A 17,587-nucleotide genomic window follows, 5' to 3' on the forward strand; every position below is an offset into this window, starting at 1 on the left:
GTGAATTATTTGCTATAGGCCTACTGGGAGGAAATGCAGAGGTTATAGACTTTTGATAACAGCTTCAACTAAAGAAGATGGAAAAAAAAGTCCATGCTAATGAATATCCACTGAGTGATACAATGTATGTCCTTGGGAGGACATACAGTAAACTTAAGCATCACAAAGACTTCAAACAAATTAAGATGGCTGCAAGCAAGAAAACCATCTTGGTGAAAATGAATAAATACAAAAACATATATATATATATATATATATATATATATATATATATATATATATATATATATATATATATATATATATATATATATATATATATATATATATATAAACCCGCGCAAAAATCACAGAAAATAAAACATAAAAGTATATACGGACTGGGCAAATGATGACTACACAACAACATATAAAGATTGGATTTTTGGATAAGGGTGCTTACCTTGAGATTGTCTCTTAGACCCTAGTTGTGTTGTACTCTGATTCATGTTTGCTCAAAGAGCCAATGAGGCAGAACCTGAAATGTCATGGCTCTTTCATTTAATATCAAACTCTTTTTGCATAGAGAGGTCAGAATGCATACTGCGCTACATAACAGCAATAAACTTCATTAGTGCTTTGCGTGTCTCTGGGAGCTTTGCATGTAGACAATGAATTAACAGTCAAGAAAACTCTGGACAGAGCACATAGAAAGTGCATGCAGGAAAGTCTTATCTCCAAAAATGTACTAATATACCTTCACATTAGTGTTTTTGTAAACATATACATTTACTTTTCAAGCAGTCAAGGTGCAAGTACACAGTAAAATACTGTTTTTTTAATAGAAAATCTTATTCATGCCAAAATGTTGAGTTATGTAGAATATAAGACATATTTTCAGTATCACAGTTATAAACAGGAATAGAAATGCATATTTTATAATAATTTGCATTCACGTCAATGAAGTTATAGTCGTCTCTATGAGGCACTGATTCAAGCCCTTGTGGTAACATTCTAAACTGGACTGATTACAGAATTAATATCTTCTAAAAAGAGCTCTGCATTTCCTTAAAGAGCTCAAAGTACAGTAGAGCTTATAGATGTAAGCTATAAATCACCATTTGTATGAAAACTAGCAGGGGGCGCTTGACATGTTCAAGGGTGAGCATGCAAGAGTGGGAAAATTTAGCCCTTTGTGAAAAAAAGTTGTTAATGATAGAAAGGGGAGAAAGAACAAAGATCAATGCAAAAAAGAAGCTTATCATAATCTAAAAAAAATAATAAGAGAAAGGAGAAAGCTAAAATAAGAGGAAAACAAAAATAAATGTAGGCCTAAGTATCCCACACACATTTCAAACATCCCCATTGTTAACTCTACAGTTGTTGCTCTTTCCTCATCAGAAATCTAGGGATACTGACCGCTGTACTGCCTTTTCGTGGCGTGAAAGCCGGTGGCTGGTGGTGGGAACTTCTTCCAGGTCGTCATCCAGGTCGCATCCATTGTCCGCTGTCTCTTGCGAGTAGCTGTGCTTCATGACCAAGATGCTCCTGCGGTTTCCAGTGGATGGCAGCAAGGGCCGCACTGCCATGGGTGGCTGTGGAAGGTCTGTGAGCAGAGTGGCGGCTGCTGTGTCTCGAGTGCTCAAGTTCCCGCGGCTTCCTCTTCCACTAAGTGACAGCTGGGATATGTGGGCGGAGCCGGGGTTGGCTGAGGAGCCACAGTGGTGATCGTGGACGCAGCGCGAGGAGGCACGGCGAAGGGCGTGGTAGTTCTCAAAGTCTTCCGCCAGGTCGACTAAGTCTGCTGAGGTTGCTGCGGCTGTGGTGGCGCTTCGTAAAGTACACAGCTCATAGTGAGGCGGCTCAAAGACCTCTTGGAACATTGTGGGGTCAAAGTCCTCACGCCGCAGGATGTACTTTTTACGTGGCTGCTTGATCTGGACGATGACAGAGACAATGAGGAGGATGAGGACGATGCAACAGGTGACACCAATTATGGTCCCGTTTGTGTTGTTCAGGTTGTCCAAGATGTTGGCTTTCCTCTTTTCTGTACAGTGGTAGAGAGAGAGCACAACAGAAAGGGAGATAGTTTGTTTGTGTGTATGTGTACGTATATGTTTAAAGAAATAACAAATTAGAACACATCTTAACTGCAAGCGAAGCACAACAGCGTAATGAACATCAAAGCACATTGTATTTTTGATGTGGGAGTTTCAATCCTAGAGGGCTCAGGGGAGCTACAGTATAGATCTCATCTCATGTACGTGGAATACAGTCATGGGTCATGAAAAGTCGAGGAACAGAAGACTAATTAATTGGCAATATTATGCAGAGAAAACAGGCTCCCAGAGTTGTAACACATCTCAGCTAATTATTGGTATAGGCAGTGTTTCCTCTATGTTGAGTGGCGGTCCGCCACGGTAAAATTTCCAGCGCCACGGTATCAGAAATAGGGCAGACGCACAACAGGGTTTGCGCTATGTACACCGCGCACCACCGCTCCTTCAGCTGTTTATGAAAAGTCATAAAGTCGTAGCGCCGTCTGCTCTACTGAACTCAAGCGAACTGTCATCCGCTCTCTCTCCCCTTTAGGGTGAGCAGAGCAACTGGAACAGTGACAGGAAGTCATCACTCGCGAAGTTATGGCAACCAAATAAACAACAGGGCGAGTACTACTTCACTCAATAAGTGATAAACAGCGACGAAAGCTGCAACATGAAATCCGCACTCAAGCCCCGTGAAATATGACAGCTACAGTTTATTGGAAAATAGCATTGTGGACACTGAAGTTGATGAATTTACTGTTTATCAGACCCCAGATGAGACAAGAAGCTAACGTTAGCCACACTGCTGTGACGGCCCCTCTGCCTCTGAGTTGCCGCTGCAGGAGACTGTGTGTATTCCTCCAACACACTGTAGTAACGTTACTGATTTAAAACCATTTTCCAGGTTAGTGGGGGTGCATAAAACCAACATGAAAAATGTAGCTAGTAATGTTCACTCAGTGTTTTCTTTTGTTGTTAAACTGTGTGTAAAATGAGCGGTGACGTTATATCACCCTACGGTACCGTCTATTTTCTGGATGGTTTCAAGGTAACGGTCGGTAGCTTACATTAGCAGATAAGCCCGTACTCTGACGTCCAACACCAGAATGCAGTGAAGGATCAGACTTCAGAGAAAATTAAGAAATTGACGGTATCACAAAGTCAGGAAATACACAGGTAATGCTTGCCTTAAGGCATAAAATAAGGGCACCTTCAAAGAATGAAAACAAAGACCTGGACCAAGCAAAGGATGAGTTGAGGGTGATTTCAAATTTTAACCTGGAATATAACATATGGTCTTCTTAATCATATAATTTATTATATTTAGTAGTAGCACAGACAGTTTTGTTGTCATTACTTAGAATTCCTCATGGGGGCGGCAGAAACTACACACTTTAATATTACATAGAAAAAAACATCAACAAAGTAACTCTGATTAAGTTAACTTGCTTTGTCAATCTAGGAATTTCCACTTCAAAATACTAACACACATTATTAAAGCCCCTGAAAACTTGGCTTGGCTTTATTCATTTTGAAGTTTTTCTTCAACATTGTAGACTGAATCATCAACAATCACAGTAAAAAAAAGTTACCATATATGGTAACACTCAAAAACTCAACTCAAAAACAGTAGCTAAATCTTGATTGGTGCACAGACATACGTGACATCACTTTTTTTCAACTAAGCCCCACCCACTTTAAAACCAGTGAGAAGAGCACAGAAAACAGAAATACAGAACTCTCTAAATTAAATAACCAAAACTGTTCTAACTTTGGCAGAGAATGGTGTGTTCATGTAGGATCCCATCATTATACATAGTTTAAAATGATACAAACAAAGAAAAACAATAAAAGCAAACTAGGAAAAACTAAATGTAAATGTAATCATAATTAATGCCTGCTGCCTGATTTCACCTGGGCTGCAATATGTGTTTTAATAATAGTGCCCCTTGTTAATGGCAGTACCAGTGGTGTCATGGAAGCAATACTAATAATGCCTCTAGTAGTGTTAATAGCAGACACAGAAAATACTAAAAATACCTCTGTGTCACAGCACTACATAGCTACTGCTATGACCACTAAGTAGCTCTAGTGACAAGTACAGTACTGTTTAAACCCACTCTGTTTTGCTGTCGCTCTCCGTGGTGCTGAAACACTCAAACATAGTCTAGTGTCTTTCTTCATAATGCTAAAAAGTAACATCTCACCTTTACATTGGTTCTCATCCCAGGGGTAGACACAGTTCTGCATGCCATTACACACCAGCGTGTTGTTTATGCACATGTTACTGTGACAGAAGAAGGCATCTGCATCACATGGAGCTGGAAAGCACAGAGCAAATGAACACAATAGTTATTACAGAAATATACTGTAGCACTATCTTCGCTTAACTGAAACATTATCCTGTACTTAGTCACTTGTAATCTAATCAGTTGCCATAGAAACAGTTGAGTAAACTACCTTTTAGTGAATTGTGTAGGACACTTTAGATATGCTGCAGCACAAATTAGTATTTGAAGTAGAGCTGAAGAGATGTTCCGGTGTGCCAGATTTTAAGGAAATACATTTGGATGGGCATTACTCAAATCAGACCTGTTCCCCCCAAACCCATCTGTTATTCATGAATTTTCATCCTTACCCTTCTCTTTAAATATTTGCAGAAACAACCTGTGATATGAATGAATTTCTTGGAATGTGTGTGTACTGTATGTGTGATTGCATGTGTGTGTGGTGACCAGAAAGGCAGCCATGACATTTCACAATCATCTTCACACATAACAAACCCCCAAACAAATGATTTCTATTCAAGCAGGATGTTGTTTATTTCTCCTCAATGCACAGCCCATGTCAACACAAATTTAAACCAGACCATAAACATAAACATGTCCTCAGACCAGTGTGGTTCAAGACACAGCACCGCCTTCACATCACAAGAGGTAGAGCCACCCATCAGCAAGACATGATCGTAAAATCAGTGTGGTAATGTTACAGGCTCCATCGTATATATGACGATGGAGCTACATAATTTAAACCCAAGGTGTCCTTGCTCTCAACAACCAATCATACTAATGCATACACCAGCTCATTGGCCAAGTCATTGCTTTCTACTGTCAATCACAGCAAAGAAGAGTGCCACAGCAAGCTAACCACATGCTACAGTGTATAGTGGAATTTTACAGTCACCTGCCAGATAAATGTAGTGGAGTAAAAAGGACATTCATTTTGAAATGTAGTGGGGTAAAACAGAAATAATCAAAGTAAATATTTTGAACTTAAGTGCAATACTTGAGTAAATGTACCTAGTTACGTTTCACTATTGCAGAATTGTATTAAATAAAACCCATGGCAAGTACTATTCATTAGTAAATATACTATCCATTATGTACATGGTCTTGTGGAAAAGTATGTGAAGGGTAAAAGTATTTTGAGATCACTTCTGAACGTTCCTAAAGTTACACTCTCTCTCTCTCTCTCTCTCTCTCTCTCTCTCTCTCTCTCTCTCTCTCTCTCTCTCTCTCTCCCTCTCTCTCTCTCTCTCTGTCATAGTCTCTCTCTTTATCGTTCACCCTCTCTCCTTTCACACACAACACTGGCGTTGGTTCTAAAGCTGCTTGCCAGTGGTATGGCAGAGCTGGGGACTATTTGACAGTGTTACCACCGTGATTTATGGCTGTTTTCATCCCAGCACTCATCCCAAGTGAATAATAACACACCAATTTAGAGTGACCTTTCTCTATCTTTCTGTATCCCATCCTGTCTGGGCATTTGCCAGCATTTCCTGAGTCATGTTGGCTCTGTGTGTGTATGTTCTTGGTTTCCCTCTTTCTCATCCTTTCACACACTACATGCCAAAGATGTAACAGTTTTGTTGTTGTTAATAACCAGAAGAGGGAGCCCACTTCTTCTCCTTTCCCCTCCTGTCTCCTCCACACACCACAGGATGAGACCAGATGATATAAAGAGTGAGTTCCCCACTAATCTGCTAAATTAATTTCAAGCCATTCTGTAATAAAAGTGTCCTTTTGCCCACACCGAAACATCCCCAGTCACAGCTGGAAGCATACATTAACTCCTAAATGAGTGTCTGATGAAAATAGTCTGGGTGTCTCTGCAGAGGGGGGCTCCAAGAGCAAAGAGAGGCTTCTGCAGTGAAGCACTAGAAGCAACACATGGTTATCATGTTTTTGTTTTTTTTTTCTAATCAAATAATCATTACAAAGCTGTGTTTTTGTTCCATTGGAGTGTAGTTAGGCTATTTCTACGAGATGAGGATGATGTGTCTTTATTTTGTCTAATGTTATCAATGCTGTTTTCCTTTTGCAATAATTATCTTTTTTTCAGCACACACCTGCAGTCATATAATCTCTTATTTGCTCTAATATGGAGCATTGCTGTCAGTTACTCGTTATGCACTGCTGATTCTTGTTTTTAAGTCATAACATTATGGCCATATATTTTTATTTTCCTGCCATTATTGTCTTAATTAATTACCATGAATATGGTTGATAATAAATACTGTCACTCTCTCTATGTGGTCATCCCTATCTTGCCTACAGCTATAAAATGCTCCTCACTGGTACCCAAAAGACAGACCACATCTACCCGGTACTGGCCTCCCTTCACTGGTTACCAGTGAAATATACTGTAGAAAAGATTTTTTAATTATTGTATTTGTTTGTAAAGCACAGCATGGACTGGCACCAGCATACATCACCGATCTCCTTAGTCCCTAATTTCCTTAGTCCTTCTTCTCCCTCATTTATTACCATTTTTTTTTTTTTTTTTTAAATGAAAAAACAACTCGAACATCCAAAAATTCTTCTGTGCAGGTGCGTTGGAAAATATCATCAACTTGGAACAAGGGAAATAATCCCCCACTCTCCATCACCGTTTATTTACAGAAAACTAATGTTTTTTTTTTTTCAAAGGACTCTTTATTCATATAACTGTACATTTTTTTCTAAATTTGGTATGTTTATGTTATCTACCTATATATTTTAATCTTAATTATTTAATTGTATTTAACGTTTTTGTAAATTTTTCAAAACAAGTACCATCACTGCTTCTTATCCTACTGTTTGTTGCTGTACAATGCCACAATCTATCCCCATACTCACACATACTCCGTTTAATCCCAAAGTAACTACAATAATGAGTGAGTAGAGATGATATAATCTGATCTAAAACCTAAAACCAAAGATCCATATGTTAACAGACATTAGCATACTGTGTTGTTCTCAAGCGGTTTCATGAATTCAGCAAGGAAGCTTTGCCAGAAACAAGAAGTGATGTGTGTAGTGACGCCGGAGCAAATTTCCATCTGCAACCCCAGAGACAGGTCTCTGTTGATGAGGCGTAACAATGCTGACAGCTGAGATGTCACACAAGCACATTTATCACCTAAGACATAATTGCTTCTTGGGTAAAGATAGGCTTCACTTTCTTATACTTCACATTGGAAATATTACACTGTAGTACTGCATAGCATGAAAGAGAGAGAGAGAGAGTGTGAGTGAGTGAGTGAGTGAGTGAGTGTGTGTGTGTGTGTGTGTGTGTGTGTGTGTGTGTGTGTGTGTGTGTGTGTGTCTGTGTGTGTGTGTGAGAGCCTGGAAACTGAGCAAGATCAGTAGTATCAGCGGGTGTGAACACAGCACAGACAATAAAGGTGGATGTTTGCGTTTGGGAACGTTGCTCTCCCCATAGGAGCATCTTGCTGGGAGTCAGCAGCTGTGAACAAACATATAAAGGCTTGGGATCTACTGTGGGGAGGGAGCGCTTATTGTAAAAACTGCCATATAAGCTGCAAATTCTGACAGTGCACTTGTAACAGAGCACACACACTCACATTTAAAAGTAGTTATACATTGTCTTCCTTTCACCTGAGGAGGAGACTTAATTAACTTCATACTGTACTAATAATACACGGTGCATATAGTACCTCACCTGACATTGTCCCTTCTGTCAACTGTACTCGCCTGCTCCCCATCTTTTCTAAGTAATGATTTTTATAATTTATTTTTGAGGTTATTAACAGCACCAGCTTTCTGTTCAGCTTATGGACAAGCCACTCTCCAACTGCGCTGGTCACCGAGAAACTTTAAACACTAGTCAAGGCTTGGTCTGCATTACATACTCTTTGTATTGTCACATAATGGTGTCTTTTTTCAAGTTTTCCAAATTTGTTCTAGTACAAGTTAATAAACTGGTACACTGAACAGATATTGGTTGGTTGGTTTTTATTTATGGATATAGAAAGACAACACGGGGGGGGGTATCCAAGGGACAACATGTAAAAGCGAGAAACACTTTTTATTTTTTACCAACATGGTCCCTGATGTAAGAGAAACAGGACATACAACACATGCAAACACATACAGCCCTTCTGTTTTATTTAAAATAAAAAAATAAAAAACTACACATCAAAATACCAGATAAAACTACAAAGCAATAAATTACCCTGTCCCCAGTCTAAATTTTATTTTCCCTTAATTGTCTATTTTATTCCACAAGTAGACCCTAACTTTATATCTAAAATCCCTTTTTGTTGCTGCCATTTTGATATGAAGTGGAAGCCTATTCCATAAAATAATTCCTGTATAAAAAAAGGATTTTCTTGCTTCACTATTCACACATGGCACCTTACATGAACGGACACTGGCCCTAGTCTCATGGGCATGTTGAGTGTGCACCATCAACATCTGAAAACCCAAATACTTTGGGGCTACACCATTAATAATACTGTACATATGATTGAGTTTAAGTTGTTCAACCCTAAGCTTGACAGGCAAGAACTCAACCCTCTTAAACTAATTTCTTCCCACATGATACCTAGAAGGTTTAGACAGTATGAAGCGGATCATATTATTTTGCATAATCTGCATCTTGTTTTTCATTTTCATCGTCAGACCACTATACCATGCTGAGCATGCATAGTCAAAATGACATTGAATGAGTGCTGAGACGAGAAGTTTTTTTATTTTGGAGTCAAACTGCCTTGTATTACGGTATAAGAATTTCAATTTGCAGGCACTCTTGTTCAGTAATTTCTCTACAATGGAATATCCTGACAGTATTGGTAGTTGTCAGGTAGCACGGAGTTGTTTGGGGTGTAATTTTCCTTTAAAAGCTAAATCATATAAATGTCAGGTGGCATCTTGTTCACTTAGTCGAGTCAATAAAATACTTTCCTCCCTTTTAAGTTTCTCAGGGAGCTGTTATGTAATTGCCATCTAATATATTTTTCAACAAATCATTTTAAATGAGAGACTTTTTTCAAACATGAACTTGTTACCACATCTGTTCAGTGTTTTGTGCATATGAGTAAAAATCAGTCAAAACCATGTATATGAGATTTACATGTCATCACATCTTGTACACAAGTTTTACCTTGTGAGGAAATGACGATGCATATTGAAATAAGCTGTGGCCGGGTTGGCTCAGTGGGTAGAGCAGGTGCACATATATTTAGAGGTTTATGCCTCGATGCAGAGGTCCAGGGTTTGACTCCGAGCTGTGACGATTTCCTGCATGTCTTCCCCCTCTCTCTCCCCTTTCTCACCTGTCCTGTCCATTAAAGGCAGAAAAGCCCAAAGAAATAATCTTAAAAGAAATAAGCTGCCTTACAGCACTTTTACAAATGTACTATAGTGCATTTTACTTAAAAAAAAAAAAAAAGAATGCTTAAAACAAGTTGGTCTGCACTAGCAGCAACACCAGGCCGCATTACTTGTTCTACTGCTTTTGGTTCCCAGTTCTCTGGTACACCTGTTAATTCACTGTTGACAGGGTTGGTGCAGTGCTGCTGAGCTGTAGTGGATGCTGCTCTAAAGGCTGAGGTCTGGCTGGGAATCGCCTGAGTGACTTAGGCAGAAGCGTTGCCTCAGCAACAGCACATCCTGGCTCTGCTTGATGAAAAGGCCTTAGAAAAGGGGACACTGACTTCACAACACAAACAACTCCGCTGCTAATGCTGCCTGTCCCTTGTTCTGTAGAAGATCACTGAATTATACACATACAACCAACCACTATAGACAAGTTGTAGATATGTGAGGAGTGACAACTGATTGTCCTTCAGAGTCGGATGATTCTTTAAGTGTGTGGTTCTAGTTTGGGACATTTAATAAATCCAATCAACCATGCAGCACGATGGAAAGATTTGTTCAACCCCCTTATAAATAACCACTGACTTTTAAATACATGCCTTTATCCGTGATGCATTTTTATTCTTCTCAATAGCCATAATCCCAATATAACACAGTGGCAATAATAGAGCAATCTGAAAGGAAGCATCTGGCATGGTGTTTCCTTTTGCCATCATAAAAAATAAAGCGCAAAGCACCTCTGAAATTTCAGTGGAACTGCAAATGATGTTTAAGAAACTTGATGACCCCAATTTGCAAAAAGTGAGATTTCTGTCTTTTTTTTAATTATAAAGCAGGTCGAGGTACTATATCAATACTGTAAAAGTATCAAATCGGTCAACAACACATAGCCGTATTCAGAAACTGGGCCTACGAGCCAGACTTCCGTACAGTTGTGATGTGAAATATACTATATATTTGTAGAAAGAGCCACTACAGTGCTGTTACAGTTGTTCCCCAGCTGCATTGATGATGTAGAGACTACGAGAACGCAGATGCAGAAGACCCAGAAAAGCTGACCAATCAGAGCAGACTGGGCTTTATCGGGAGGGGGGCTTTAAAAGACAGGCATGTGTCTTTTGAACATTAACTCATGTAAACATTTTCCAGTACAAACCCAAAAAACAAGTATGAACCTAAAAATGAGCATACTATGGGGCCTTTACTGTACATATTGTTTGTATTTGAATAATTTTGTGCAGCCCTTTATTGTTTTCATTTTTTTTTTTTTTTTTTATCTTATCCAGTTTGCTTCAAGAGAGTTCTCTTCAAGCTCCAAAAATGCAGATGCAACGTTCAATCGTGCAGTTTGTGTGTGTGTGTGTGTGTGTGGCATTAAAAGGGGCCCAATCCCATTGACATACTGTATAATCACAAGCCTCAGACCCTCTTCATTCACCTCACTGGTGCAAAGAATGCCCTCTGCAACCCCTGTCAAACTACAAGCTCCCATCAATGAGGAGCCAGGAAGAGTTTGTGTGTGTGTGTGTGTGTGTGTGTGTGTGTGTGCGTGTGTGTGTGTGTGTGTGTGTGTGTGTGTGTGTGTGTGTGTGTGTGTGTGTGTGTGAGAGAGAGAGTGAGTGAGTGTGAATCTCTCCCAGGTGTTTGGCTAAAAGAAAATAGATAGATGTGAACATACCATAGCTCACCTAGATATTCATTTGTCAGTCTTTCTCTCTCTCTCTCTCTTTCCATTTTTCTATATCTATTAAGAACAGTGCTGGTAGTGCTGTAGCAATGAGCTAAAATCCACCAATACTGTCATATTCACAATAACCCACAGGCAATATTCCCTATAATGGAAATCGCATTCCTTGGTTTCCGGCTTGCTGCTGTTTAATGGTCATAAAACTAAATGGAAACCTCTGACACCACGTTTTCTGTTAATGGCATCCCATATAAGTTGCCATAAAAGTGGTCACTGTGTCTCCATCTTCTCTTAATGGTTACCACTAAAGAACATATCTATTTTATTTTAGGCGTCAATGTCGCTGTCATGGAGTAGCAGTCTGATTAATAAAGCTAATCAGTTTCCCTCAGTAGGTTAGTCATGCTGCAGTAAACATCTTTATGATAAACAGAACATGCGTGCAAGTGTAGATATCTTACGCTCGTGGTAGGTCGTGAAAAGGATGCGGAAGCGGCTTTTGCGGCTGGCTTCATCCGCCCACATGCGAATGACGCCCAGCGTGGAAACCAGCATGATGTCGTTGGCCACCGTGGAGCAGAACTTGCTCTTCAAGTCTTCCACCGAACTGAGACAAGACAGGATGAGATAACAGTTTATTATCAAGTAACATAGACATTTGCTCTGAATCTCAATGTGACTCTCAATAATCCACATTATTTAACTGAAGCCCAGAGCAGCCATGGTTGCTCATATTATTTTAAGACACACTATCGTGTGATCACAACTGTATATTCAGGTTCATATCTAAAGATAACAAATTAGATTGTTAGGAAGCTCATATTAAGCATATTGTCGTTTATCATTCAATGACATCCTAATCTCAAGATATTAATTGTTGTTTTTAATTAATTTTGATGATTGACTTTAATATCTAATGATCTAGAGATAAAAGTGTTTTACAAGTGAAGTTGCCTATAAAATAACTGTTTAGCTGTTCTAATAAAGAAACATTTTGCTATTTTGGAAAATACACTTGCTTAATCTGTTTATCAACCTTGGTATTTAGTTATCAGTGTGTTAACCATTAAGTCATGTAAGGCTAACCTGCCATGGGCAAAGGGACTGTATCTTGTCAAAACCATTCATTTCCTGTCTTGACATAATTAAATATTTAACTCTTCACAAGAAAAAGTAACATTGTAAGTCATGATCACAAAATGAAGGGCCTAAAGTTAATGAGTAACTATGGCCACCTTGAGCCTTTGTATGATTTATCAAAATGAAGGGTTAAAAATATCACACCTGCCACCATCATACACTGCCACAAAGTTGCGCTTGCATTCGTTGGAATTGGCCATCTCATAGTCAAGAAAACGCAGGTAGATCTGTGCAATGCAAGAAGGCAGAGAGGAGGGAAAAATGCAAAGAGAAAAAGCAGAGATCAAATGAGGAAATTTAAAGATGTGGACATGACAGAGGAAAAAGGTGAAAAGAAACAATTTAAGCTCCTTCCTACAATGGCCTGTGCATCTTACTAAATTATCCCAGAGCCTGGTATAGCAGCTTTGTAATGAAATAAGACTGACAGACTGCAGCTTGTACAAAGTCATTACACACGCATATCAAATGAGGACTCAGAGACAGAGTATATTTGCTTTAGACTCATTATCCATATCTGTTGAGATAAAGCATTACACAAAACCTACAACCTTGTTAAACTTTAAGGAGACCTTGGACATTTTGCCATAAGCTTTGGATGTTCAAGAGAGAAAATGTTATCCACTTACACTTCATTTTAGACCCCCTCTTTGAAATTCATGGACAGCAAACATATACAGTAGCTATATAACACAGATTTTCAAACCATGACAGATATATGGACTATTTTATTACCCTAACAATCCCTTCTTGAGTGAAATATCCACCTTGCTATCCACCTTGACTCTTTACAACAGCTATTCTAGGTGAAACTAACACTTCCATATTGCCTCCGCATCATTGTCTGTCACTCATTCATCAGGCTGAGATCGCCCAATCACAGCTATGGTTCTGGTCGGCTGGGCACAACACTCGCCATCATTACGGTTAATGAGTGGACCGCTCCCGAACTGTGACAGGAAAATGTGACGCCTCAAATTCCCAAAGACAAAAGCCGCAGATGGAGCAGGATAATGGTTCAGCTAATGAAAACTCGGCTTCAACAACATGACAAGTGAAACGGACCGGAGGGGAGAAACAAGCTAGCCAATTCCCCCAGGGGTTTCATATTGGTGTCAATAATCTTCCATCTAATAAAGATTTGTCAAATTCAGCCACTATTTTGGCATTTGTCACAATAATCAGGGAATTTTTCTGTCTTTTTTTGTCTTGTGATGAAATACTGCTCAATGCCACTGCTGGCTTCACAATGCAGATGCAGATATAAATGTATGTATATACTGCACAGAAAATGAATGTGTATGGACTTGTGTTGATACTAATGTCTTAATCTAGAAGAGTATGGAAGAGACTCTAAAGACAATTTCTTAGCAGACGTAACTGTGGAGTGCTGTTCTGATCTATCAAATTTTGCATGTATTTCCAGCACAATGCCTTTTAAATATGATGGGAATATTAAGATTGTGCATATAAAATTTGGTTTCTCAACAGGGTGGATGAACTCAGAAAGACATCATGATTAGGTCAGTGATCAGAAAAGAAACATCGCATGACATTTTAGGACATTAGATAAAAAAAATTTTTTATTCCAGAAATATGAAGTTTTAGGAGTTGAAAAAAACTGCAGCAATCACATACTCTACAGACAAGTAAAGAACAAATCAGTTGTTAAGGATTCTTATTCTTTTGCTGGTTTTGGTGCAATTGACCTTCATGTGGGTAAATAGCATGTAAGCTGTAATCTCGAAGACTCCCAGTTCCAGGCACACCTGTATCATTGCAAATGTCAGCTGCGGAGCGAAAGGGCTGGACTTTAAAGGTCCAGCTGGAAGAGGTTCAAGGTAAGATCTACTACTCTACTGCAGAAGCTGAGCAAACCATTAAAGTGCTCAAAGACCAGCTGCAACAGGCCCGCAGCAATGAGACTAGGTCTAAGTCTTACGAGGAGGAGATTCACAAGCTCAAATTGGAGCTGAGTGAGGCGCGCATTTTAAAATCAACACTGTTAACGGGCTGATTCTTGCTAATAAGATGATAGCAAGCCTGAATCTCAAACAGGATGAGGCCAAAAAGAAGCTGCAGAAACTAAACAGCAATCCTGTTTGAGGATAAGGTTAAGAAATCAAAGGCACAGCCACAGAAGGAGAGTGACTGCACTGAAAAGAGCAGAGGAGGTTAAGGCCTCAATTCAGCAGACTCTGCAGAAGAAATATGAGGTGTGGGCTCAGAGGCAAACCACTATAGAAGCCACGCTGGATGAGCTTGAGTCCAAGATGAAAGTGTTGGACAAAAAGTCCAAAAAGAAGAAGAGAAGCTGGCTGGTTAGGTTGTTCACTTGAGTTGCAACATCAGGAAGAAGGACCGCAGAACTTGCCTCTTGACTTGATTCTGGATACTAACAATAAAAATAAACAAATAAAAAAATAAAAAATAAATGTATTAAACTGTGATGTTTCCATTCTGTAGGAAATTGAAGTTGCACTCCAGTTGAGTACACATTAAAACAGCTCTACTAAGATCATGTTGGAGAGAGCAGCTTAAGTGTATTTATAATGTATTTTTGTAAATCTCAGACAAAATCATAAAAAAAATGTATTTAGAACATTTTGTATAATTATTTATCAGCATTTTCACATTGATCTTTTTGTCTAAGCAACAGCAAATTGAACTGAGAAGGCCACAAAGTCTATCAGAATTAGTAAGTAATGTTTTTTTTTTAACTGTTAGGAATGACAGCTACTAATAAAATGAGGGGAAATCAACTGGGAATTGGGTTAAAATGGATTATTTTGTGATTAGAAAAGCATCTATTAGCCTACTAGTTTGTAGAGCACAGGGATTCTGATATTGAAGGAGAAATGCCTTAAGGGCCATCTAGCATTATCATCTGGTCAAAATTTGTATTTGTCCAATACTTTGGTTAATGACTAAATACTAAAAACCAAAGGCATTCCCATCAGTCACAGAAATGTTAGCATTCTAACCTGCTAAACTAAGATGGGGAACATGGTAAACATACCATCAGCATGCAATGTTATTGTGAGCATGTTAGCATGCTGTTAGCAGCATTTAGATTGAAAGCACTTCTGTTTCTTAGTATATCCTCCCAGAGCTGCTAGTGTGGCTGTTGACTCTTGGTCTTGTCATTATCTATGACATATTTCAGAGCTGCACACTAATGGACCAGTGCATTACTTGCTATGATTTCATACAAGACTAAACTCAAGGTCTTTTCACTGCTAGTAAGAGCTCTGCATTAACATCAATGATGCGTTGCAGTTGTTGCTGACTCCGCATGTGGTTTCACAAGAAGGTAATGGGTAATAATTGTTCTAAAAAAAGATAAGAATAATTAGGACTCTCTTCTTGCTGTATCATGTTACAGCTAATGGGTTTGTCCTCCACATGCCTAGTATCCTGGATGGTTTTAAGTGCTTATATTATGCTTTTTGGCTTTTCCCCTTTCCTTTATTGTGTTATATATCTTTTTTGTGCATGTTATAGGTTTACAAAGTGAAAAAGCCCAAAGTCAACCCCAAAGGGACTTACCATCTCCAACAGAAAACACTGTTCACAAACTGCTATAAACAGCTCTATTGTAGTCCAGCCTTTACTTTCGTGACGAACATGCGTCACTTTGTAACACACGTTATAGTGCTCGCCTAGCTGCTAGCATGGCACGCCCTCATACTCTGCTTCTGGCTGGGTAGTAGTTCTTACTTAGCTACTGCGCATGTGTGACTCCCTACAAAGATGGAACAGAAGTGAGATGCCTCACTCGGTAGCTAAAACAGAGAGCTCAACACACAGGGTGAAAAGAGGAGCTGCAGCAATGTGCAGTACAACAAATATATGGTGTTTTTTGAAAATTAAACCATGTAAACCTATTCTGGTACAACCTCTAAATACAATTGTGAACCTGAAAATGAGCATAATATGAGCACTTTAAGTAGAATAGGGGTTGTGGTGCAATAGGAGCTGTACGACAAAGAGATGATCATTTTTTATGTATTAATGCAAAGTAAACCAATCCAGCACTTGCACTAGTTGGAAAAACAGCACATCTTACTGAATCTTATTTATTGCGCCCTTTACCTTAGCACCACTAATGTACTACTGTATCTAAAAATGCAACTATGGTTCTGTTGTCCTGCTGCCAGTGTGAACTGTAAAACCTAAAAACACTAGTGCAGGACAGATGGAAATGCCACTTCAGGACATGGCTAGCATTGTATGTGTTAATAAGTTGCAAGGTAAACTTGAAAACCAAGAAGCAAAAGTCTTTTCAATTATTGTTATTTGGTGGAATAGGCCAACACAGTGATAAAAGAAAAAAGCCCCTACATGCTGCCATATACACCCTTTATGCTGTAAAAAATGACAGCCTTGTTATCCTGGATCAAAAATATATGTTTTTTTGTGACATAAAATGGTGTAAATGGTATTACATACTGCAATTGTTCCCATTTCATTCATGTGCATCCTGCTCAGTTTAAGCATGGAAAAATTATATTTGCAATTCTTCAAGCCTGTGATATCATTGCTCAACATTTGCATTCACTAAATTAATGTTTGATCAATGCTAGTTACTAAATGTGACCATCAAGAGGGCCTCGTTGTGTGAGAGAGACGTGCAAAAAAAACATAAATAAAAGCTTTTCTACAGCTCTCGTTGCGAACTCTTCTAACTAACTAACCAATGATTAAGAAACATCTGACTGCAGATGGCATCACAAAGCCAAATGACGGGCAATGAATCAGATAGATACAATCACCAATTTGTAAGGCGAGAGATTGGCTCCAGCAGAAAAAAATAGGCTGATATCCATCACTGACTGATGTTCTCACTGTTGCTTAAAAGGTGCCTGTAACAGTGTATGTGCTGTTCATTACAGTCAGAATGAATGTCCATATTTTGGCCATTATCATCATGAAAAGATGGGGAAGGTATCAGACAGTGCAGGCAGTTGTGGTGGAAAAATCCAGACAGTGTAAAAGATGCAAATGATGTCTGTGGAAAACTCAGTCAAAATGAGGCAACTGAAAATACATGTATTCCTCTACAACTAACAGCTGTTAGCTGAATTCGGACAGCTGTCCAAACAGAAACACTGTTACACAGCTGATATTTTGCA

The 17,587-nt window shown here is 39.0% G+C and overlaps 1 protein-coding gene across 3 annotated transcripts in view; it reads right to left on the bottom strand.

The window, feature by feature from the left end:
* The window catches only part of neto1l (neuropilin (NRP) and tolloid (TLL)-like 1, like), a 69,562-nt gene that overhangs the window by 3,304 nt on the left and 48,671 nt on the right, over window positions 1–17,587 (bottom strand). For 2 of the 3 annotated variants that reach the window (XM_031282197.2, XM_031282196.2), the window contains exons 7-11: window positions 12,597–12,679; window positions 11,774–11,919; window positions 4,232–4,345; window positions 1,399–2,026; window positions 443–517 (exon numbers count right to left, since the gene is read on the bottom strand). In XM_031282197.2, coding sequence (XP_031138057.1) covers window positions 457–517; window positions 1,399–2,026; window positions 4,232–4,345; window positions 11,774–11,919; window positions 12,597–12,679 — 1,032 coding nt within the window. In that variant the 3' untranslated portion in view covers window positions 443–456. The remainder of the gene's footprint in view (window positions 1–442; window positions 518–1,398; window positions 2,027–4,231; window positions 4,346–11,773; window positions 11,920–12,596; window positions 12,680–17,587) is intronic. The other variant, XM_036000206.1, reaches the window with a different exon arrangement.

This window comes from Sander lucioperca, chromosome 1, assembly GCF_008315115.2.
Source record: "Sander lucioperca isolate FBNREF2018 chromosome 1, SLUC_FBN_1.2, whole genome shotgun sequence".
Classification (NCBI taxonomy): Eukaryota; Metazoa; Chordata; class Actinopteri; order Perciformes; family Percidae; genus Sander; species Sander lucioperca.